A 24,394-nucleotide genomic window follows, 5' to 3' on the forward strand; every position below is an offset into this window, starting at 1 on the left:
ATCCTTCGGACTCTTGGTCTTGGTGATGTTGAGAGCAAGATTTTTGTGGTACTTGTGGAGTCCTTCAATGTTGCCCATTCCACAGACACCAGACAGTCATAAAGCTGTTCTTCTGCCTACCCAGATCATCTTTGTACAGCCTTCACTACTGGTTCCGTGCTCTTCAGTTTCTGAGTGCAGCAAAGAGGAACTTTCCAAAGTGCAGGCATGGAATGGTAGTGCAGCAATGGTCAAGAGTGTTTTTCTTGAATTTACTAAGGAAGACTATATTCTACATAAGATTCTATCAAATCAGTTCATGAACTGTCATTTCACACCCAGTTATTTGTCATTGTCAGACTGTGGCACCTGTCAGTCTGAAAATTGTTGGATTGAGTCTGCTTTAGTCAATTTAACTAAGTGGGATTGAGTCCCACTTAAGATATATGATCCATACTTGTACCCAAGTGTTAAATTAAAGAAAGTGGTACTACTAGAAGGGTGAATTTATCAACTGAATGTCAGAGATTCTGTGTCAATAATGGATAGATGTGGAAGCTTTTCTGATTAGTGGTCATAATGAGAAACAGCATGGAAATGGGTCCTTCAGTCCACTGAGTCAGCACTGTCCCATCATGTACCCATTTCACTAATCCTCCTCAAACCCACTCTCCTCATATTAATTTAAGCCCCTATTCAATACCCAAAGTCTATCACTCATTTATGCACCATTTATAGTAGCCAAATTGCCTATTAACACACACATTTATGGGCAATGGGAGGAAGCCAGAGCTCTCAGAGAAAACCCACTCATCACAATGAGAATGTGTAAATTCACACAGACAGCACCTGAAATCAAGGTTGAACTGGGAATGCTGGAGCTTTGAGGCAGCCTCTCAACTAATTGAATTGCCTAGTGTTAATCTCTTCACTAACTATTTACCTGTTTGTGGAGTTTTGTAATCTATAAATTTGGTAGTGCATTTTCCTACCTTACATTTGTATTTACCAATGACTACCAGTCATGAATTATTTGTCTTCTGTACATCTTTTTGGGATATCTGAATCTGTGAAAGGTACCATGTTTTTGCTTTTAGTTAGTATGTGTTGAAATTTCTTGTGGATTTCACAATAATTTCCTTTACAATTCTATTGACCAACATAGTTCTTAATCTCTCTTCATTTAAAACACATAAAAATCTGAAACAAAATACATTGCAGAATAAACCTCAAATGAAAGAGAAACACACATTGACACTTTAGTTGACACTTTTCATAAAATGCTTCTGATGTTGCCCTGCCATTTTATTTCAAATGTTGGTTGATATGTTTGAAACTTCCATTATTTTCATTTCCATTTTTCAGTGCTTGTTTAACTGAAGATATCTATCCTGATTTGTATCCTAGAGGAATGAAATAACGTATTACATTTGTTTAACTTTATGCTATTTCATCAGTATAATTAATGAAAATTTTTTAAATTTATTGCTCATTCATAAAATATGCTAATATTATTGTTGCAACTGGCACATTTTTAAAAGCTGCTGCTAGCCCTTTTTAGCAAGTTTACATTTCATTAGGGAGGATGTGATGTCAGGAAGAAGTTTATAACTCAGAATCTATTAATTGTACGATTTGGCAATGAACAGTTGAACAAACAATACTGATGGAATTTGCTTGTAATCTTCATATAAAGGGCAAACTTTCAAAGTAGACCACTTGTATTGTTAAATAGGTGCCTGCCTATTTCCGTCTTTGCAAACTAATTGCTGCATGTAGGACATGGTATTGTTTAAGGTTTGTTAAACTCTCATCGGAGAAAGCTGGCAATTTGTATTGAGAAATGGCACTGATAAGGACACATTGAAAAGGAAATTGTGCAATAAATTCTATGCATTCTATCATTTTCTAAAAGTGATCTTTATTTTTGGTTGTAAACATGCAATATTTTTGGCATCAATACATTCGCATGTAGGAGGTCAAGAGGAAAGTGATTCAGCGTGTGTATGAGTAAGATAAAATAGTTACTTTCTATACAAGTTCACTCTCAATAACTTTTCCTTTGACTCATCCCAGTTTCTCAAGTCAAAGATGTAGCCATAGTTACCCACATGGGCCCCCAGCTTTGTCTGCCTTTTTGTTAAGTATGTGAAGCAATCGAGGCTGCAAACCTACACAGGCAAAGCTCCTCAAATCTTTCTTCCGCTACATTGGTGCTGCCTCATGCACCAATGATGAGCTCGTCAACTTTATCCATTTTGCTGCCAACTTCTACTCAGCCTCAAATTTACTTTGTCAATCTCCAGCAACATTCTCCCCTTTCTGTATCTCAGTCTTCATACTGGGAGATAAATTCTCAACATACATTTTCTACAAACCAACCAACTCCCACAGTTACCTTGACAACACATCACACCCCTCTCTTATCCCTATGTCTCCTTTCCTCCATCTTCCCTCCCCTGTCTCTCTCTTTCCCTATCCCTCTTTACTCTGCATTTCCAGAGCTACCCACCCCCTCCCCCAATCAATTCTCAGCTTTTCTCTCCTGCCATCCTATCCATGACCACCTATGGCTTCTTGGCTGTTGACCTGTGCTCCTCCCCTCCCCCTGCCCCTTCTTCCCTCCTTTCCTCACTTTTTTTTAAATTCAGACGTTTGCCTGCTTTTTTGCACATACCTTGCCAATGGGCTCAGGCCTGAAATGTTGGTTACATTATCTTTGCCTCCTATGGACACTGCGGGACCTCCCGAGTTTCTTCAGCATTTTTGTGTATTAACTACCTTCTGCACAAATTCTGTGCAGTAGAACCATTAAAACGCTACAGCACAGAAACAGGCCCCTGTTTGTCCAGAAAAAGTCAGAAAATTTTTAAAATTCTATGTCCTCTTATTTGAGGTGAGAAAATTATCCACTAACATGCTTTTAATGACAAAATGGGCCTTTTGTTGTTCAAAGTTCAAATCAACACATCACTTTGATGTGAGCTAAGTTTGGGTGTTGCAACTTGCTCATGTGACTGAATGAAAATGTAGATTGAGTAAAACAAAATCGTGCAAATCACTATTGCGCCATCAAATCCAGATGTTGCAGAGTTCCCTTTAAACAGAAAAGAGCCCTTTCAAGCTACTGTGCAAAATGGAGTTAATCTGGCAATTTGCCCAGTTAGCACCCCAGTTAGAAAGGGTCTGACCCGGTCAACCCCATTGGAATCCCTGACCTAGCTCAGAGGTAATCAGGGAACTCAGTTAAACTTACCTAGGTTGTGTCCACAGGCGATTTGAAAATGAAAATGGCCAACCTGCTTATTCCAGTGACATCAGAGCTTGTGTGCATGCATCACTGGGTAGCCAGAATCTGAACATCCGGTAGGTATGTGACGCATTATTGCAGGGGTGGGATCCCCCTTAAATTGCTGGGTTGGTGATTTAATGGGTCAATTTCCCCTTGCAATTTGAAAGGTGCTTCCAACACCTTTATCCCAATAATCACATCTGGGTCCCAGGAGGGCTACCCAGGTGCTGCAGTTTGAAAGAGGCTCGAGGTTCCTACCTGTGAGAATGGTAACATTTTATCCACCAGTGTTTCAGCCTCTACCTGATGATGCAGCTTCCAGCACCAGTTGTTAGCCATGCTTCTGAAAGGAGTTGTCTTATTGGGAATATGTCAGAAGCAGAATTTGGAAAAGGGTTATTTTAACTAGAATTCTTCTCTGCTTAAAGAGGAGAGAAATCTGATCTGGATAACGGGCACTTGATGAAGTAGATTTATTGTCACGCATACTGAGAGTCAGCAAAAATTTTTTTTTTGTATTCTTTTCAGCCATCATATGAAGGTTTCAAATTGTGAAGCCATGTGAAAGATATCTAAATTGATTTTGGGCCTAATGCTGAGGAAATGCTGTGCCAAAATCATGTGCTTCCCCAAATGGAAGAGAGAGTGATGTCTCCAGGTCACTTGTGTTTCCTACTGTTCTGTTCATTCAGACTGCTGTTGGCAGGATATTTGGCTGTTTGATTTTACTTGATGCAATATAGTTACAAGATACATGATACTGTACTTGTGGCTCCTCCGACAGATTCCTGAATAAAGGAGACTATTCCACAGTCCCCTCTCCGGTTCAGGGCAGTTGACCAGCATAGTCAGTTTTAAATAACTTCCAGTCTTTTGGAGTTATTGATGGGGCATCAATTTTATTAGCAATAAATTTTGACAATGGAGCCAAAGAAGTTGGAAATCGACCCTCAATCACTTGAAGCCTCCACCAACTTTAAACTCTGGCTGTGTTGTTTCGAAGTATTCCTGCAGGCATCATCTGCCATCGTCTGATCAGAAAACGACAAGCTGCAGGTACTATACGCCTAGGTCGGGCCCCTGGTATACACAATGATCTCAAGAGGTGATGGACATTCAGAAAGGCCAGTACCTGAAAAAGGTGAATGAAGTTTATGCAAGACACCTCCTGGCCACTCAAAAATAGTGACCCGGGGAATCGAGCACCAAGAACCTCTGGGCCCTACGAACACTCGGATGGGCCTGCAACTGATTGGAACCATGTATGTCACAGGCATCAGGTCCCATGACTGACTGTTAGAGCAAGGTGAGCTCAATTTGTAGAGGGCAGTTGAACTGGCGGGCATGCTGGAGGTGGCCCTCCAGAATATGGAAGCCTACTTGGTCAGCTTTACGCCTGTAGAAAGAGACTACTTGTTCTACTTATGATTCACATACAAGGATTATTTTGTTTTTAATGTCTGTCCAGTTAAAAAGTAGAGTGGTAAAAATGGAATATTTGCCAAGACTTCACCATTAACTTTAACTATTATAATAATGGAAAAACAAGAAAATGTATACAGATGGCATCTCAATGCCACACTGTTGAAAAGAAAGGTCTTTTGTGAGTTTATTAAGAGCCAGATAGAACTATTCTATGAAACTAATCTACTGATAATACCTTTTTAATATGGGATACACTTAAAGCTTATTTAAGAGGATAAATTATTTCTTATACAAAAAATATTAAGAGAGAATATGCTAAAGAACTAGATGGTCTAGACAAAGATAACAAAATTGGAAAAAGAATATCTGAGAACAGGGTCACAAGAAAAAATATAGACTTAGAGGGAAAAAAAGTGAAATATAGCACATTACAAATGTATAGAACGGAAAAAAATATAAATTAGGGTAACGGGCGCATAAAGTTTTATCTTAGCAGTTTAAGGCAGAGGAGTCTCTAGAATGATAATAAAAATGAAACCAAAAATCAATAAATAATACTTTTAGACAATATTATACAAAACTATATAAATCCAAAAAATTTGGGAAATGAAAATGAGATGGATAAATTTTTAACAAAAGTGGAACTTACAAAATTAGAAAATAGAGAACAAATTGATTTAGATGCCTCTTTCACAATGCAGTCTTAGCAACGTGCTTGTCGATTTCAGCATCAGGTGAAAGATTGCTGGTGATGGTGGAGCCCAGGTTTGTGAAGCTGTCAGTGACGTCAAGTTCTTCATCTCCAGTGCAGATTGTTGGTGGGGTTGCAACATCTTGCCCCATCACGTTGGTTTTTTTTTTTTTTTTTTTTTTTTTTTTTTCACACCATAAATCACAATAGCCATGATATACACTTTTTCTTTTCCACACATTTACAGTGACTTTTTCTCCCTCCCCCCTCCCTCCTCCCAAGCCACCCCCCCATCCCTCCCCCCTCTCATCCATTTTAGTTATACAATCTAGGTTGCATTAATTCAGTTAGACAATGTTGTCATTCAACAAAAATACACCAGAAATTCTACTGAGTCCATTTTTTTCTTCTCTTCTCCTTCCATCAACTTAGGTAATGTTTGTTCCCGGTAGGTTTTCGCTATTGTATTTAATGTAAGGCTCCCATACTTGTTCGAATATTTCAATATTATTTCTTAAACTATATGTTATTTTTTCTAATGGAATACATTTATTCATTTCTATATACCATTGTTGTATTTTCAAATTATCTTCCAATTTCCAGGTTGACATAATACATTTTTTTGCTACAGCTAGGGCTATCTTAACAAATCTTTTTTGTGCATCCTCCAAGTCAATTCCAAATTCTTTATTTTTTATGTTACTTAGGAGAAAGATCTCTGGATTCTTTGGTATATTGTTTTCTGTTATTTTATTTAATATCTGATTGAGATCATCCCAAAATTTTTCTACTCTCTCACATGTCCAGATTGCATGAATTGTTGTTCCCCTTTCTTTTTTACATCGAAAACATCTATCAGATACTGTTGGGTCCCATTTATTTAACTTTTGCGGTGTAATGTATAGTCTGTGTAACCAATTATATTGTATCATACGCAGCCTCGTATTTATTGTATTTCTCATCGTTCCAGAGCATAACTTCTCCCATGTTTCCTTTTTTATCTTTATATTTAAATCTTGTTCCCATTTTTGTTTAGTTTTACCATTTGTTTCCTCATTTTCCTTTTCTTGCAGTTTAATATACATATTTTTTATAAATCTTTTGATTAACATTGTATCTGTAATCACATATTCAAGGTTACTTCCCTCTGGTAAACTCAAGTTGCTTCCTAATTTATCTTTCAAGTAGGATCTCAGTTGGTAATATGCCAGCGCTGTATCTCCCGTTATATTGTACTTATCTCTCATTTGTTCAAAGGATAAGAATCTACTTCCTGAAAAACAATTTTCTATTCTTTTAATCCCTTTTTTTTCCCATTTTCTAAAGGCAAGGTTGTCTATTGTAAAAGGGAGTAGCTTATTTTGCGTCAATATTAGTTTTGGTATTTGGTAATTTATTTTATTTCTTTCTACATGTATCTTCTTCCATATATTGAGGAGATGGTGTAATACTGGAGAAGTTCTATGTTGTACCAATTTTTCGTCCCATTTATATAATATGTGTTCAGGTATCTTTTCCCCTATTTTATCTAATTCTAGTCTCGTCCAGTCTGGTTTTTCCCTTGTTTGATAAAAATCTGATAGGTACCTTAATTGTGCGGCTCTATAATAATTTTTGAAGTTTGGCAATTGTAAGCCTCCTTGTTTATACCATTCTGTTAATTTGTCTAGTGCTATCCTCGGTTTCCCCCCTCTCCATAAAAATCTCCTTATTATTTTCTTTAACTCTTTGAAGAATTTTTCTGTCAGTTGTATTGGCAATGCCTGAAATAAGTATAGTATCCTTGGAAAAATGTTCATTTTAATACAGTTTATCCTTCCTATCAGTGTTAGTGGTAGCTCTTTCCAATGCTCTAAATCGTCCTGTAGTTTTTTCATTAGTGGATTGTAATTGAGTTTATATAATTGGCCTAGATTTTTGTTTATTTGCACACCTAGGTATCTTATTGCCTGCGTTTGCCATCTGAATGGGGATTCCTCCTTAAATTTTGAGAAATCCGCGTTATTCATAGGCATTGCTTCACTTTTATTTACGTTTATCTTGTATCCCGACACTTCTCCATATTCCTTCAATTTCTTATATAGTTCTTTTATTGATAGTTCTGGTTCTGTTAAGTACACTATCACATCATCCGCAAACAGACTGATTTTATATTCCCTGTCTTTTATTTTTATTCCTTTTATATTATTATCTCTTCTTATCGATTCTGCTAGTGGTTCTATAGCTAGCGCAAACAATAATGGTGATAGTGGGCATCCCTGCCGCGTTGACCTGCTTAAGTTAAATTGCTTTGATACATGTCCATTTACTGTCACTTTCGCTAACGGTCCCTTATATAATGCTTTAATCCAATTAATATACTTCTCCGGTAAACTGAATTTTTGCAATACTTTGAACAAGTAATTCCATTCTACTCTGTCGAAGGCCTTCTCTGCGTCTAAAGCAACTGCTACTGCCGGTGCTTTATTTCCTTCTACTGCATGAATTAAGTTAATAAATTTACAAATATTGTCTGTTGTGCGTCTTTTTTTGATAAATCCAGTTTGGTCTAAATTTACCATTTTCGGTACCTGTTCTGCTAATCTGTTCGCTAATAGTTTAGCTATTATCTTATAATCTGTGTTTAGCAAAGATATTGGTCTATATGACGCTGGTGAGAGTGGATCTTTCCCTTGTTTTAGTATCACTGTAATTATTGCTGTTTTACATGAATCTGGTAAGTTTTGTGTCTCATCAATCTGGTTGATTACATCCAGGAGGGGCGGTATTATTAGGTCTTTAAATGTTTTGTAGAATTCTATTGGGAGTCCATCCTCTCCTGGTGTCTTATTATTTGGTAAATTTTTTATTATCTCTTGTATTTCTACTGTTCCAAATGGTTCTGTTAATTTATTTTGTTCCTCTATTTGTAGTTTTGGTAGTTCAATTTTAGTCAAAAATTCATCTATTTTCCCTTCTTTCCCTTCGTTTTCGGTTCGGTATAATTGTTCATAGAATTCTCTGAAGTTTTCCTTAATTTCTTTTGGATTATATGTAATTTGTTTGTCTTTTTTCCTTGTTGCCAATACCGTTTTCTTAGTTTGCTCTGTCTTAAGCTGCCATGCTAGGATTTTGTGTGTTTTTTCCCCTAGTTCATAATATTTCTGTTTTGTCTTCATTATATTCTTCTCCACCTTATATGTTTGTAATGTTTCATATTTTATTTTTTTATCCGCCAATTCTCTTCTTTTGGTTGTATCTTCCTTTATTGCTAATTTTTTTTCTATGTTTATTATTTCCCTTTCCAACTGCTCTGTTTCCTGATTATAGTCCTTCTTCATCTTGGTTGCATAACTTATTATTTGCCCTCTAATGAATGCTTTCATTGCGTCCCATAGTATAAACTTATCTTCCACTGATTCCGTATTTACTTCAAAGTACATTTTTAATTGTTTTTCAATAAATTCTCTAAAATCCTGTCTTTTAAGTAGCATGGGGTTTAATCTCCATCTATACATTCTTGGAGGGATGTCTTCTAGCTCTATTGCCAATAACAGGGGTGAGTGGTCCGATAATAGTCTAGCTTTATATTCCGTTTTCCTAACTCTCCCTTGTATGTGGGCTGATAACAGGAATAGGTCTATCCTTGAGTATGTTTTATGTCTAGTCGAGTAGTATGAGTATTCCTTTTCTTTTGGGTTTTGTTTCCTCCATATGTCCACAAGTTTCATTTCTTGCATTGATTTAATTATAAATTTGGTTACTTTGTTCTTCCTGTTAATTTTTTTCCCCGTTTTATCCATATTTGGATCCAAATTCAGATTGAAATCCCCTCCTATTAGTATGTTCCCTTGCGTATTAGCTACCTTCAAAAAGATATCTTGCATAAACTTTTGATCTTCTTCGTTAGGTGAATATATATTAAGTAGATTCCAAAGCTCTGAATATATCTGACATTTTATCATAACATATCTCCCTGCTGGATCTATTATTTCCTCTTCTATTTTAAATGGCACATTTTTGCTAATTAATATAGCCACTCCTCTTGCTTTTGAATTATACGATGCTGCTGTTACATGTCCTACCCAATCTCTCTTTAATTTCTTGTGCTCCAATTCAGTTAAATGTGTTTCTTGGACAAATGCTATATCTATTTTTTCCTTTTTCAGTAAATTTAGTAGTTTCTTCCTTTTAATTTGGTTATGTATTCCATTAATATTTAGAGTCATATAGTTCAGCGTAGCCATTTTATATTTTGTTTATCTTCTCTTTCTGTTTTTCCATCATTACCTTTCCTCCTTTTCCATTTCTGTTTTCTTATTTTCAACTCTTTACCAGACAACATTCCTACAACATCCAACATTTTCCTTATTCTCCTATTTCTATCTTCTTTATCCCCAATCTCCCCTTCCCCTCCTGAGTTGCCCTTTATCCCTTGTCGGACAACCACATCTCCCCTCTCCATTTGGATTTGCGAATCCACTCGCAAGCGTCAACTGATTTTGCAGTGACCGCTCTTTTCCCCCCACCCAGCCCCCCCCAGAAAAGATTTCGTTTTTTATATGTCACAAAGGTCACTCTTTTAGTTCCCTCCTTATTCTCTCTATTCCATTACCTTCCCTTATTAATTCTTGTCTATACTTTCTATGTTTTCCTCTAATTACAGATACTTTCACATATGCCCGTTGTCTCTATTCACTCTTATACCTCTTTACCCGCATACATATCAATCGTGGTCATTTTTACCCTCCTTACCCGTCTTCATCCCTCAGTCTATTTTTGTCTTTACCCACATACATATCAATCGTGATAATTTTTGCTCTCATTACCCGTCTTCATCCCTCAGTCTATTTTTGTAATTGTTCTGCAAATTTTCGTGCTTCTTCTGGATCCGAGAATAGTCTGTTTTGTTGTCCTGGAATAAATATTTTCAATACCGCAGGATGCTTCAGTGTAAATTTATATCCTTTCTTCCATAAAATCGCTTTTGCTGCATTGAACTCTTTTCTCTTCTTTAGGAGTTCAAAGCTTATATCTGGATAAATGAAGATTTTTTGCCCTTTATACTCCAGTGGTTTGTTGCCCTCTCTTACTTTTTCCATTGTCTTCTCCAGCACCTTTTCTCTTGTAGTATATCTTAGGAATTTTACTACAATAGATCTTGGTTTTTGTTGTGGTTGTGGTTTAGGGGCCAATGCTCTATGTGCCCTTTCTATTTCCATTTCTTGCTGTAGTTCTGGACATCCTAGGGCCTTAGGGATCCATTCTTTTATAAACTCCCTCATATTCTTGCCTTCTACATCTTCCTTAAGGCCCACTATCTTTATGTTATTTCTTCTGTTATAATTTTCCATTATATCTATTTTTTGGGCTAGTAATTCTTGTGTCTCTTTAGTTTTTTTATTAGATTCCTCCAATTTCTTTTTTAAGTCTTCTACCTCCATTTCTGCTGCTATTGCCCGTTCTTCCATCTTGTCCATTTTTTTCCCCATTTCTGTTAAGGTCATATCCATTTTATTTATTTTCTTTTCTGTGTTGTTTATTCTTCTTCTTAAATCATTGAATTCCTGTGTTTGCCATTCTTTAAATGACTCCATGTATCCTCTAACAAGAGCAAGTACCTCCTTTACCTTGCCTATCTTTTCTTCTTCTATTTCCCTGTACTCTTCCTCTTCCTCTTCTTCTTCCTCTAGGTTGACCATCTGTTGTTTCTTTGCTGCCCTTTCCTCCTCTTCTTTCTTGTTTCCATTGTCTTCTGTGGTGTCTTCTTGCTGCAGGTGTTCTGCAGCTGTCGTTGCCGGCTGTGGAGATCGACTCCCCAGCTGGTCCCCCCTCCCGTCGGTGTGTTTTTTTGTATGCGCATCGCGCATGCGCGACTCCTCGCGCATGCGCGGTTGCGCACTTTTACTCGGCTCTGTGAGCCATTGTTGTAGTTCTCTCCGCAGCGGGCCTCTTCGGACAGGTAAGGCCTTCACCTTTTTCCTCCGTTGTCTTCTCTTCCTCTCTTCTTTCCGTTGATTTTGATTTTTCTCCTTTTGTCTCCATCTTCTTTCCACCTTTATATTCACTTTTCTTTAACTTGTATTTCTGTGCCTTTGTATTTTCTCTCGTTTTTCCCGACTTTTCTGGAGAGGGCTGGAGTTCACCGTCCGGCCACTACTCCATCACGTGACTCCTCCACGTTGGTCCTTTTGATGCTGATCGTCAGCCTGAACTCCTGGCAGGCATTGAAGTTTTTGATCAACCTCTGTAGTTGCCCTTATGTGTGGGATATCAGTAGCTCTTGCTCTTCGCTTTCCAACGGGCCAGGTTAAAGAGCTTTCCATCGCTTCTTGTATCCAGATGCACTCTGACCTTGGAATCCTAAAATACATGCGATAGCAGCAGAGAGAAGAAGATGCCAAGTAGTTTTGGCGCCAAGACACAGCCCTGCTTCACTCCACTTAGAATCTTAAATGGGTCAGAGGTGGAACCATTGAAACTAATTGTATCTTTCATGTTGTCATGGAAGGAACCAATAATACTGAGCAGCTTTGGAGGGCAGTCGATCTTCCCAAGCAGCTAGAACAGTGCATGCTTGCTCACTAGGTCGAAGGCCTTGGTGAGATCTATGAAGGTGATGTACAGGGGCATCTGTTGTTCCCGGTGTTTCTTCTGGACTTAGCAGACTGCGAAGATCGTGTTAACTGTCGATCTCTTCATCCTGAAGTGCAATGAGATTCGGGGTAGATCCGATTAGCAAGGGTTTGCAGTCTGGTTAGGACCACTTGGGTAAAGACCTTTCCCATGGTACTTAACCTCCTGGGTGACCTGAGTGCAAGAGTCGGTGCAGACCATGAATTTTGGCCATCTGTTCTTGGACATCATGGCATGGGGAAGATGAACGAAGATGGGCAGAGACTCCTGCTACCACAACATGTGTGTCACCGACACCACCTTCCAGAACAAGGCATGCCACAAAGCATCATGTGACTGTGTTCTTCAGGGGTTGAAGAGATCACAGAAATTTCTGCACCAGAATCAACAAGGAATTAAACACCCAAGAGTCTGGCTATCAGGAAGAGACAGAAGCTGACGTGCCCATGGGCAGCAGTTGCCTCTACTTCCAGTCCTGGTTATTTCCCGGCTGCCATTTGTAGAAGTCGCAAGGTGGCTGACAGGACCAGAAGGCATCACCAAATTTCAGGTGCTTCCAACAAATACACCGCCCGTTGCCTCTACCACGTCCTCGACAGCATGATTCCAACCACGCCATTGGGATGAATTCCGTTGGGTACTCAAAGCCTGGTCCTGTGTAGTCAGTGCTGCCATTTACTGCTTCAACTCCGTTATCTTCAGTTGACAAAGTGCAGTAAACAATTGTTCCAGATCCATTTGCTCCTGCTGACTAAGGGGAGTAGCCAATGTTTCTACTTTCATTGCAGAAGTCGTAGACATAATGAGGTTAGCAGGATCCGCCAACTCATCGAGGGTGGATGACTAAAAGACACTCACCAAGCGTCCTGAACTTGACGAGGTAAACATTGGAGGAACCTCTGTTTCCCCATCCATAGAGTCTGTCCCAGCTAGCCTGCGCCATCTTCTCAGCATCTGTGATGGTTGCCTATCATCTAGGCTGTCATCAGCTAGCAACTCGGCATATAAGCCTCCCAAGACGGTTGGTTACGCTACAGATTTATCCCAGACTGCTATGGAAGAAATTGCAGAAGCTGTAATGTGACTTGAACATAAAATTGGATCCCAAATTGGCCTGGCTATAGAATTAAGGGGTGACATTAGAGGGTTGTTTTTGTTATTGGTGATCCAGAGGAAATGGTGCTGGGATCCTTATTGTAGATAATATGTGCGAATGATGTGGATGTAGGTGGCATGATCACTAAGTTTTGAGGAGACATAATTTAAATTAGATTCCATCTTTAGATTTGTCATCTCCTTCCCCTTTCATGATGTCCTTGGCTTGTCTTAAACTACAGGAGATGCAAAGGTGCACTTCTACCTCTTCCATTTTTAATATCCGCGGACTCCAGCAACTCTTCCAGATGAAGAACTGGTTCCCTTTATCTTAATGTATTGCATTTCCTGCTCACAATGCAGAAATGAAAGTTTGCATTCAGTCCTCAGTTTCAATTTGCCTGATATCATCCTTATACTCTGATCTGTCTCTTTAACATTTTGCACTATTCCACAAAAAAAATCTAGCTTAAATTCGAGAAACATTATCTCATTTTGCATTTTGGCATGTTGCAGCTCTGGAACTCAATATTGAAGTCAACAAACTAAGTCAAAACCAGTTGGTTCTTGTGTAGGGCAATTCATCCTTCTGTGGATCTGTCACCCATTGCATGCAGGGCCACATTTTCACTGATGCCATTCATTGAAAAAATTTAACAAACTGCATTACCAAAAAGCATTGGGGATAGCATCCTTCTCCATGGCAAAATAGTTTTCTGGCAAATTTTCCAATGCACCACTATTTTATCATGTACATATACCAGGCTCATTCAATGCCCAGATGTACAAAACTCATCTGTATCTCTGGTATAGAACTCAGGCACACTCTTAGCCTTGTAGTGGCCTGTATATTTGTCCCATATCCTAGCTGAAGACCATTCTCACATTATTTTATCATTTGCAGATTCCACCATTTAAGCCAGGGGTGTCAAACTCAAATTCACGGAGGGCCAAAATTAAAAACTTGGACTAAGTCGAGGGCCGAACTAAATATTTATTGAAAATTTTCAACAACATCTGCATGTTTTCTCTTCTTTCAACATATGTAATGTTAAACTTTAGGATATAACTTTAGGAGTATAATGTTACAGGTCAGGAGTAGGTAGCTCAAGTTCACCCTTTGCTTGACCTGAGGGAAACATATTTGGTCCCTGTGGAGATGTAGTCAGCATTCACAGGCTGTGTCCATTTTGGCCTGCATCAGGACTCAGCATTTCCTGCTCCCTCCTCAGGCTCTAGGCCTCTATTCACTCTCGACCCACCATCCCTCTACCTGACCAGTCCTTTACCCAACCTCTACTCACCCCTCACTCCACTTGCTCTGCCTTTACCCACCCCATCCTACACACGCCCCTCTATTGCCTCTCCCCTCAACCTGTTCCTCCCTCTACCCGTCTCTCACCCTCTAATCACCTCTCCCCTACACACCCTGCCCCTCCCCTTTTACCTCTTCCCTATCCACCCCTCCTTCTACTCATCCCTCCCTCTAACTGCCCCTCGCACCACCATAACTTCCCCTGCCCATTACTCCTCACCTACACCCTCTGCCCACCCCTGCTTACCCACCCACTCAGGCCCAGCGCGCTGCCGATCAGCCTTTGCGGACAGCCACCATCTCTCTCTTCACGTGCAGGGCCGAACCAGCTGTCCCTGGGGTCCGCGCGGGTGCAAGCACTGAAGGCCGTGGCGACCGGGTGAAGTGCGCTCGTGCTGTGGAAGGGCCGTCCGGTGCCAGCCGCGCGGGGCTCGCGCTGCCCGGGGGCCGTGCGCAGCCTACCATGCCCGTCGCGCCGACAGGAAATTACAGGCGCTCGCCCATCCGCCGCACCGCTCGACAGGTGGGAGAAGTGACTGGTTGTGCGGGGAGCCTTCCAACTGGCTTGCCGGCTGATGACATCGACAGACTTGTGTAACAATTTCTCGTGTTACAATGGGGAAGGATGTGCAATGAAGGGGGAGGATGGTGGGGGTGACATTACCAAAAAACAGCATCAGCTCTCGCTGCAGGGCGGGCCACCTCTAATACATTTTTTAAATGATCTTGCGGGCCAAATATAATTATTGGCCCGCGGGCCAGAGTTTGACGTGTGATTTAAGCTATCACAAATATTGCACGTCACTTTTTAGGATTTGTGCATGAAAGCAAATGACTGAACTTTCATCTTATCACATTCTGTTTGCATCTGTTGTTCACTTATAGGAAAAAGATTCAAGATTAGGATTGTTATGAAGTCCAGGGTTGATAACTAGGAATTGCTTCTTTACGACATCAGAGGCATCTAAATTTGAAGAGATTGAGGTTGACAGAAAATGTGATGTGACATGGGGGATCAAATCATTTCAGCTTTGTCATCGAGGGTGCAAATATAATTTTCTCTTTAGACTAAGGACATGCTTGTCCAGCACTTGTTAGCTCTTGCTGCATCTGATTTGTTCACCATGTTGCTCTGTAAGAGAGAATTGCATGATCTGGTTTTCATAGATGAATTTTAGTGCTTGTAAGTTGCAATATGCAAGTACATAGCTTCCACTACAGTAATATTAGTGTGTGGCAAAAATCAGTCAAGATTGTTTGTGAGTAATCTGGTACATAGCTTTAAATAGCCTGAGAGGTCATTGCTGGGATATGGAATTTGACAGTACATTCACTGACCTTCGCATTTAAACAAATGCTAGTTAATGGAGACAGTAGCTAGGGCAGTTGAATGCTCTGAATGCAGCATGTTGGAAATCTAGGACTGCACAATTGTCCCTGATGACAACACCTGCATCCAGCTGCAGCTCCTTGGAGATCTGGTGTTCATCCAGCACCAGTTTCCTTCGGGAGGCAGAGGCAGTGATAGAGAGGAGCTTCAGTGAAACCTAAAGGTCAGGAGGCAGGTAGCTGGGTGACTGTTTGGTGAGAGAAGCGGAATAGGCAGGCAACACCTGTGGCCATTCCCCTCAACAATAAGTATACCGTTTTGGATACTGTTGGGAGGGTCTATCTACTAGGGACAAGTTGTAGTGGTCATGTTTCTGGCACAGAGACTGGCCCTTCAGTTCAGATGGGAAGTGGGGGGGAGAAGAGGAGAGCTATGGTGATTATGGACTCATTGGTTAGGCAAACAGATTAGGTTGTTCTGGTTCTTGGCCTCCCAGGTGCCAGGGTCAGGGGCATCTCTGATTGAGTTCACAGCATTCTGGAGGGGGAGGGGGAGCAGCCAGATGTTATGGTCCATGTAGAGTCCAATGACAGTAAGGATGAGGGCCTGAATTTGGAATATAGTGAGTGAGAAAAGAAGTTTAAAAAGCAGGTCCTCAAGGGTGGTAATCTAGGGATTGCACCCTGTGTCACACACAAGAGAGAGTAGGAATAAGAAATTGTCGATTTCAACGCTAGGAGTATTAGGAATAAAGGAGATGAACTGAGAGAATGGATCAGAATGTGGTTAGAGGAAGGGCAGAATTAGCTGATGCATCTTTTAGGTGTTTTAAAAGGTAAGTGAGAGGTGGGGAAGTAGCACTACTGGTCAAGTTATAGAAGGGGAGGATGCTACAGAGGGTGTGTCTACTCTGAGATTGTGTAGGTGGAAGTCAGAAATAGGAAGGGACTAGGAGTAATCTGTAAGCCCCAAAACAGCCCTCAGGACACGGAGGAGCAGATAAACAGGTTGATCTTGGAATGCTGCAGGAAATATAGGGTTGTTGTTATGGGAGGCTTCAACTTCCCTAATATTGCAAGAGGGAGAGATGGGGCTGAATTTGTCAGGTGTGTTCAAGAAGGATTGCTGACTCAATATGTGGACCAGCCAATGAGAGGAGAAGCCATACTGGATCTAATTCTGGGTAATGAACCTGGTCAGGTGGCGGACCTCTCGGTAGAGGAGCATTTTGGTGAGAGTGACCACAGCTCCCTGAGGCTTAGCATAGCTATGGATAAGGATAAAAGCAGACAAAATGGGAAAGTGTTCAGTTGGGAAGGGCTAATTACAATGGGATGAGGCAGGAACAAGCAAGACTAAATTTCTAATGTGCCACACTGGTTTCGTCAACCACTGTTCCTTTTTCCCCACCATCTTTTCCCTGTCCCATTACAAACTTGCCCTGAATCAAGCATCTGGTCCTAAACTTCCTCCCATTTGTCCTGTGCTTTCACATCAGTAGTGTGCAAACTGTTGGAGAGGATTCTGAAGGATAGGATCTCTGAGCATTTGGAGAAGTACAGTCTACTCAAGGATAGTCAGCATGGCTTTCTGAAGTGAAGGTTGTACCTCACAAGCCTAAATGAGTTTTTTGAGGAGGTAACAAAAAACAATTGATGAGGGTAGGACAGTAGATGTGATCTACATGGATTTTAGTAAGGCATTTTACAAGGACAACTATAAGAGACTCGTTCAGAAAGTCATGAAGCATAGAATTCATGGAACCTTGGCTGTGTGGATAAAAAATTGGCTTGCATGTAGAAAACAGAGTAGTAGTGGAAAGAAAGTATTCAGTCTGGAGGTCAGTAGTAGTGGAGTTCCAGCAGGATCAGTTCTGGGACCTGTCTTTGTGATTTTTAGAAATGACCTAGATGAAGAGGCAGAAAGATGGGTCATCAAGTTTGCAGATGATACAAATGTTGGAGGAGTTGTGGCTGGTGCTAAAGGTTGTCATAAGTTACAAAAGTATATGTACAGAATGCAGAGTTGGATGGAAAAGTGGCAGATGGAGTTCAATCTGGATAAGTGTGAGGTGATACATTTTGGAAGGACAACCCCGAAGGCTGAGCACAAGGTTAATGGTCGATTACTTAGGAGTGTTGATGAACAGAGATACCTTGGGGTCCAAATCCATACATCCCTCAAAGTTGCCACGCAGGTTGATAGGATAGTTAAGAAGGCCTATGGGGTTGAGTTGCAAGAGTTGAGCGGTCATGCTGCAACTCCACAAATATCTGGTGAGATCACCAGATATTGTGTTCAGTTCTGGTCACCTCATTATAGGAAGTTTGCAAGCTATGGAGATGGTGCAGTGGAGATTTACCAGGATGTTGCCTGGATTGGAAAATAATCTTATGAGGCAAGGTTAGCAGAGCTGGGACTCTTTGTAGCATAGTAGGATGAGAGGAGACTTAATAGAGGTCTATAAGATTATGAGAGACGCAGATAGGGTTGACAGCCAGAGACTTTTTTTTCTCGGGCAAGAATAGCAAAACACCAGAGGACATGTCTACAAAGTGAAGGGAGGGAAGCTTAGGGGAAATATCAGGGGTAATTTTTTTTTTACAGAGAGTTGTGGGCCTGTAATGCCTTGCTAGGGATGGTGGTGGAGGCTGAAACATTAGGGGCATTTTAGACACTCTTAGACAGGCTCACAGATGGAAGAAAAATAGAGGGTTATGAGGTAGGGAGTGTTTAGTACTTTTTAAATGTTGTTTGGCACAACATCAAGGGCCCAAGGGCCTACACTGTACTATGTTCTGTATCGGGTCATTAAAATTTTGCTGTTTGCTCTTTGGTCTGCTGCAATTCTGTCTGGATAGTCTTCCAGTGCTGCCATTTGAGCAAAAGCCTTTAACTAAAGCCTCAGTGTGACTTTGGGAAACATTTCAGACAGTTTTTTTTCCCCATGTGACACTGTATTATTTTCAGATTCAGAATGAGACTGTAACAACATATATTCTTTAAGCAGTATATATGCTTGCATCACACAATGTTTTGCCCTTTAACCTGTCATTCACAATGAGCCTGGTGTTTGTGGCACACTAAATTCCTGTTAATTAGCACACACAGATATTCAGCACATGTCAGTATGCAACTTAACCCACTTTCGGCACAGAATTTGCATTGCCTTCATAAAGGTAGATATTGGATTGCAACCATTATATTCAAGACTGCCAAGATATTGTATTCCTGCTGTTTTTCCTCATGACAAAGTTTAGACTTTTCAGTATTATCTGGTGTATAATGTAGCCCCTGTACATTTTGAAATTGGCAAAGGTTATTCCTCTGTACAGTTGTAATTTTGGATACAATGCAGAATCTGGTTTCATTGTGAGAAGTAGCTTGCTTTGCCAGCTGAATTTTTAGAGAATATTTCATTTGTTATGTATTTTTAGTATTTATTGTTTGTATATTGGACATTGAACAGCAATTAATAGATTAATAGAAAGAAATGAATGCATAATATTTTGAGTAACAAAGCTGGAGTTGGAATACTGATAATGGCAGTAGAAAGATCAGTTACATTTTATAGTAAAAGTCCAATAACCCCCAGTGTCCTTGGGAATTTGGAGCTGAATGCAGCTTTGACAGATTGTTGGATGTTATTCATTTTAATGTCTCAAACCAGTTTAGATTTACCTTTTTTTTAAGATGTTACGTCGTAGTATTATAAATTATTTCAGTGAGCCCAGTAAGAGCATGCATGAAACAAAATCCAGTGAGTTTAAACAGTGCCAGAAAGAGGAACTAAATTTGCTTAATAAGGGGTTCTGACGAGGATCCCCATAGGTTTATAAGGAATGCTGGAAGCAGATCCTCCAAGTTAGTTTATATGGGGCAAGGGAATGGAGCCCTATTGTGTTTATGATTGCAAGAATTCGAGCTCCAAGAAGCCAAATCCTTAATGATTGGGATTTCTGAATAATATGATGTGAATTGAATACAAGAATAATTATTTTGCAAGTAAATAATGATTAATCATTGAATGATTTGTAATTTCAATGGAGCCATTCATTAAATTATTAATTTTCTGATATCTTTAAATATGGAAGATGTATTTGATTTATCCCATTTATCTTGTACTTGTAACAGAATTATGCACCTATTTTGCCTAGGACTTTGTTCAAAACAATCTGAAAACCTTCGGCTGTTCTATATATGGGCTTCAATTCATGATTATTCTGTGGATTGACAAATCGGTGTACATATTCCTGTTCCAGATCTTTACCTCATGCATTGGCCTGATGGAAATGTCCCAGGGAAGTCTAATCGTGAACTTCGAGCTGAAACATGGCAAGCGATAGAGGAATTGTATGATGAAGGTAAGCTGCAACTATTATATGGATCCTGTTGAAAAATTCCATTTGTTTTGTATTATCATTTATAATTTTTGAATCTTGAAAAATAGTATTTTAACATCTTAGGTTGGGTTATTTCCCATTTGATTTTCCTAAATTGCCCTTTTTGTTTTTGTTCTTTGTGGATAACAGCTGAGAGCTATGCAAGGTAGATTCAAAAATGGCAAAAGGTTAGTATTGGGCAATTGGATGAGCAAATCTTTTTTTGTTCATTCTAGGTCTATAAGAGCAGAGAGCAGACCATTTGAAATACCCTGTATAATGAGTTTCATATATATATATATATATATATATATATGTGTCAATTTATCTGAATTGAGCTGGATGCTTGTAATAAAAACACACTGAAATGCTGGAGGAACTCAGCCTGGACTTTCAGCATCCATAGGAGACAAAGATATAATACCTGAACCCTTCTTCAAGGAATATGAGGAATGAGCAAAAAACAGGAAATCTCAGAATATGGTTAGTGCTGGCTGGGGGGAGTCATCCAGAACAACAAAAGGTGATAATTGGATATGATGAGGGGAGACATGAGAGTTGATTATGTCTATTTGAAAGGAGACAGGGAAAAGGCAGAGACACAGAGCTGGAGGGAAGCAAAGAGGGGGAGGGAATGCTTTTTAATGAAAGCCAGAGAAGTTGATATTAATGCCATCTAGTTGGAGGGTGCCCAGTTGGAAGATGTGTTGTTCCTCCAATTTACGAATAGTCTTAGTCTGGCAGTGCACGAGACTACGGACAGACATGACAGCAAAGGAATGGGATAGGAATTAAAATGTGTGGCCACTGTGAGATCCATGCTATTGCAGTGGACAGAGCCACGGTGCTTTACAAAGCTTCAAGATAAAACCTTGGATTGTTGTAACTTCAACTACAAGGGTTAGCTCCAAGTATGTTGCATATTCAATGTTTGGTATTATATTGTTCTATAGGAATTCTATATTTGATTGTTGATGGTATCTGTTGAATCCTGTTTATAGGCTCTAACAATCTTTTACAATAACATGGAAAATATGACCTGGAGTAAGACATTCAGCCCTTCATAGAGGGCCAACTATGTTTGTGTTAAATAGTTTTGCTGAATCATTCAATTCAGTCATGACTGATTATCCATTTCAGTTCCTTGTTCTTACCTTCTCTCTATAGAACATTACAGCACATAAACAGGCCCTTCAGTCCTTCTAGTCTATGGCAAACCTTTTTTTTTGCCCTTCACACCTCTCCCATCCATGTACCTGTCCAAATATTTCTTGAATGTTAAAACTGGGTGTGGGGGGGGGTGGGGTCGGCGTGTGACATGTGATGACATGGGGTTAGAGTGGATCTCCTCAAAAAAGTTCAGAAAAAGTGATTTAAAAAAAAATAAAAGTTACTGAAAATACAAGAAATAACTGTCTAAAGATGTACAGAAGAGATCAACATATCACCAAAGAAAGATAGCTATTACTGTAATACAAGAAATGGAGCAAGAAAAAGAACAAAAAAAAGAAGAGAGGCCTACCTTAGAGTATTCTGGAGCTGTCCGCAAGGTAATATCCAAGGGAGTACGGCCAGAAGCTGGGGAGACCTTGGACACTGCTGTACAGGGTCTCCTCTGACACATAGTGAAGAAGTGACTCTGCGCATGCACGACTCCTCACACAAGCGCAGAGCTCCAGCAATCAAGAAGAAGACCTGGAAAAGCAAAGAAAAGACCAGAACAAGCTATTGTCAAGAAAAAAAGCAGAGAAAGGTGCAGAAGTTTCTTTATCTTCTGAGGAAATGAAACAATTTTTAGACTCTTTTCGTCAGTCTTTGGTGGTGTTAACTGATGAAGTGAGGAAGAATGGTGACAAGATTGAAAGATTAATGCAACAGGTTGATACAAGATTTGAAATAGTGGATGGAAAAATTAAAGGAAATGAATTTGAGGTTCAGAATATTAAAGACCAAATGAGGAAAGTACAAGCAGAAGCTACTGCTAAGAATGATCAATTAATGCAAAAAATAGACATTCTGGAAAATTTTAGTAGACGGAATAATATCAAGATTGTTCGGCTTATGAAGGTGAAGATATGAAAAAATTTCTGCAACAATGGATCAGGCTGAATTCCAAGGAGATTTGGAGATTGAATGAGCCCATCGGGCACTGAGACCTAAAGCTCAGCCAGTCCAAAGGTCCCGTCCAATACTTATCAGATTCCTTGGATATGAAGTAAGAGAGAAGATATTGGAGTTGGCAGCAAAGCAAACTAAAGAAAGATGATCACCTTTGATTTATAATGGAAATAAGATTTTCTTTTATCCAGACATAAGTTTTGATTTCTTAAAAAAGAGAAAACAGTTTAATCCAGTTAAAAATGTGCGATGAATAATGGCTATGCCTTTGTTTTGAGATACTCTGCTGTATTTGTCCTGGGTGGGAGAAATAGATTTTTTACAGAGCCTAATGAAGCAAAGGTATGTGCCGCTTCATTGCCTGACAAAGAACAACAGGTGGTTGGTGATACTTGAACTAATTATATAACTGAGAATTTTACTGTAACTGAAATTGCATTGTGTTTCGAGAGTTTAAATAGGGAGAAAGGTTTAACTTATAATGTAAGTGATCTAATATATTTTGATAAGATCTATGGATTATTAGACTTGTTGGAAGGGATGGTATGGCATATTGAGTGAGTTAGTGGGGTATATGAAGCTGAGCACTGCGGAATCAAGGACACGGATGTGATACTATTCGCATCCCATATTGATCAGGGGATTAGTGACATTTTTACATCACACGCCTCTGGGGGTTTTTCTTTACTTTCTTCTTCTTTCTTCCTTTTACTATCTTTTTTTTGTTCAAAGCCCTGAAATGATTGTTTAAGAACGTAGTACATTATGTAAGTAGTATTAAGGGTGAGTAAGGAGGGGGGGATGTTGGGTGGACATATGATCTAATATTGGTGTTTAATGGCAGGGAAATGGAAATGGAACTTTATTAGTATTAATATTCACAGAATTCCAAATCCAATAAAGCAAAAAGGTTATTAAGTTATATGAAAAAAATTAAAATGGATGTAGCTTTTCTACAAGAAACTCATTTAACTGAAATAGAACTTGTGAAGTTAAAGAGGGATTGAGTAGGAATGATTTTGTCTTCTTCATTTAATTCTTAAGACAGAGGCATAGCGATATTAATAAATAAGTTTACCAATTAAAATATTGGATACAACTATTGATAAAGTGGGAAGATAAGTAATGATAAATTGTCAAATCTATTCAGAATATTGGACACTAATGAATATATATGCACCGAATACAGATGATGGACAATTTATACAAGACATTTTTATGCAATTAGCCAATGCAAATGGGAAAATAATTATAGGGGGAGATTTTAATTTTACCTTTGACTTGAAGTTGGATAGATCAGGTGGAATTATGATTAAAAACAGGGTAGTTAAAACTACCTTTATGAACGAAATGAAACTTACTGATAGTTGGAGGAAGATGTAGCCTAGTACTATGGATTATTCATTTTTTCTTTTACCTTTGACTTGAAGTTGGATAGATCAGGTGGAATTATGATTAAAAACAGGGTAGTTAAAACTACCTTTATGAACGAAATGAAACTTACTGATAGTTGGAGGAAGATGTAGCCTAGTACTATGGATTATTCATTTTTTCTTTTAGACAGAAGACATATTCATGTATAGATATGTTTTTAATCTCTTCGCAGCTACAAGCAAGAGTTCAAAAGACTGAATACCAAGCAAGAATATTATTGGGCCATTCACGTTTAGTTATGTCAATTGCATTGGAAGAAGAGCAAAATATAGGTTAAAGATGGAGGTTTAATACTGCATTGTTAAAAAGGCAAGATTTTTGTGAATTTATAAGACAGCAGATCATTTTTTTTCTAGACACTAATGAGCACTCTATAACCAATAAATTTGTTATTTGAGACTCTATGAAGGCTTATTTAAGAGAGCAAATAATAAGTTTTACGGCTAAGATTTTTAAAAAAGAGTATATGTGCGAAGTTAACTGGAAAAAGAAATATTAAATTTGGAAAAAAAATTACACAATCAAGCGAATTATGAGAAATGAAGAATATTGGAATTTTAAAAAAAGAAATTTAATGAAATGCAAACATGTAAAGTAGAGAGAGATATAAGGTGAACTTGACAAAAATATTATGAGTTGGGGGATAGAGCCCATAAAGTTTTAGCGTAGCAATTTTTTTTTCTTGGAATATTTTATTTATAATTTTTCATACAGGCTT

The 24,394-nt window shown here is 39.1% G+C and overlaps 1 protein-coding gene across 3 annotated transcripts in view; it reads left to right on the forward strand.

Moving 5' to 3' along the window:
* The window catches only part of LOC138763599 (uncharacterized oxidoreductase ZK1290.5), a 114,752-nt gene that overhangs the window by 20,764 nt on the left and 69,594 nt on the right, over positions 1 to 24,394 (forward strand). For all 3 annotated transcript variants that reach the window (XR_011357674.1, XR_011357675.1, XM_069938020.1), the window contains exon 3: positions 20,005 to 20,106. Coding sequence is in view for 1 of the 3 variants with exons in the window: in XM_069938020.1 (XP_069794121.1) it covers positions 20,005 to 20,106 (102 nt within the window). In the remaining 2 variants the exon portion in view is untranslated. The remainder of the gene's footprint in view (positions 1 to 20,004; positions 20,107 to 24,394) is intronic.

This window comes from Narcine bancroftii, chromosome 5 (assembly GCF_036971445.1).
Source record: "Narcine bancroftii isolate sNarBan1 chromosome 5, sNarBan1.hap1, whole genome shotgun sequence".
Classification (NCBI taxonomy): domain Eukaryota; kingdom Metazoa; phylum Chordata; class Chondrichthyes; order Torpediniformes; family Narcinidae; genus Narcine; species Narcine bancroftii.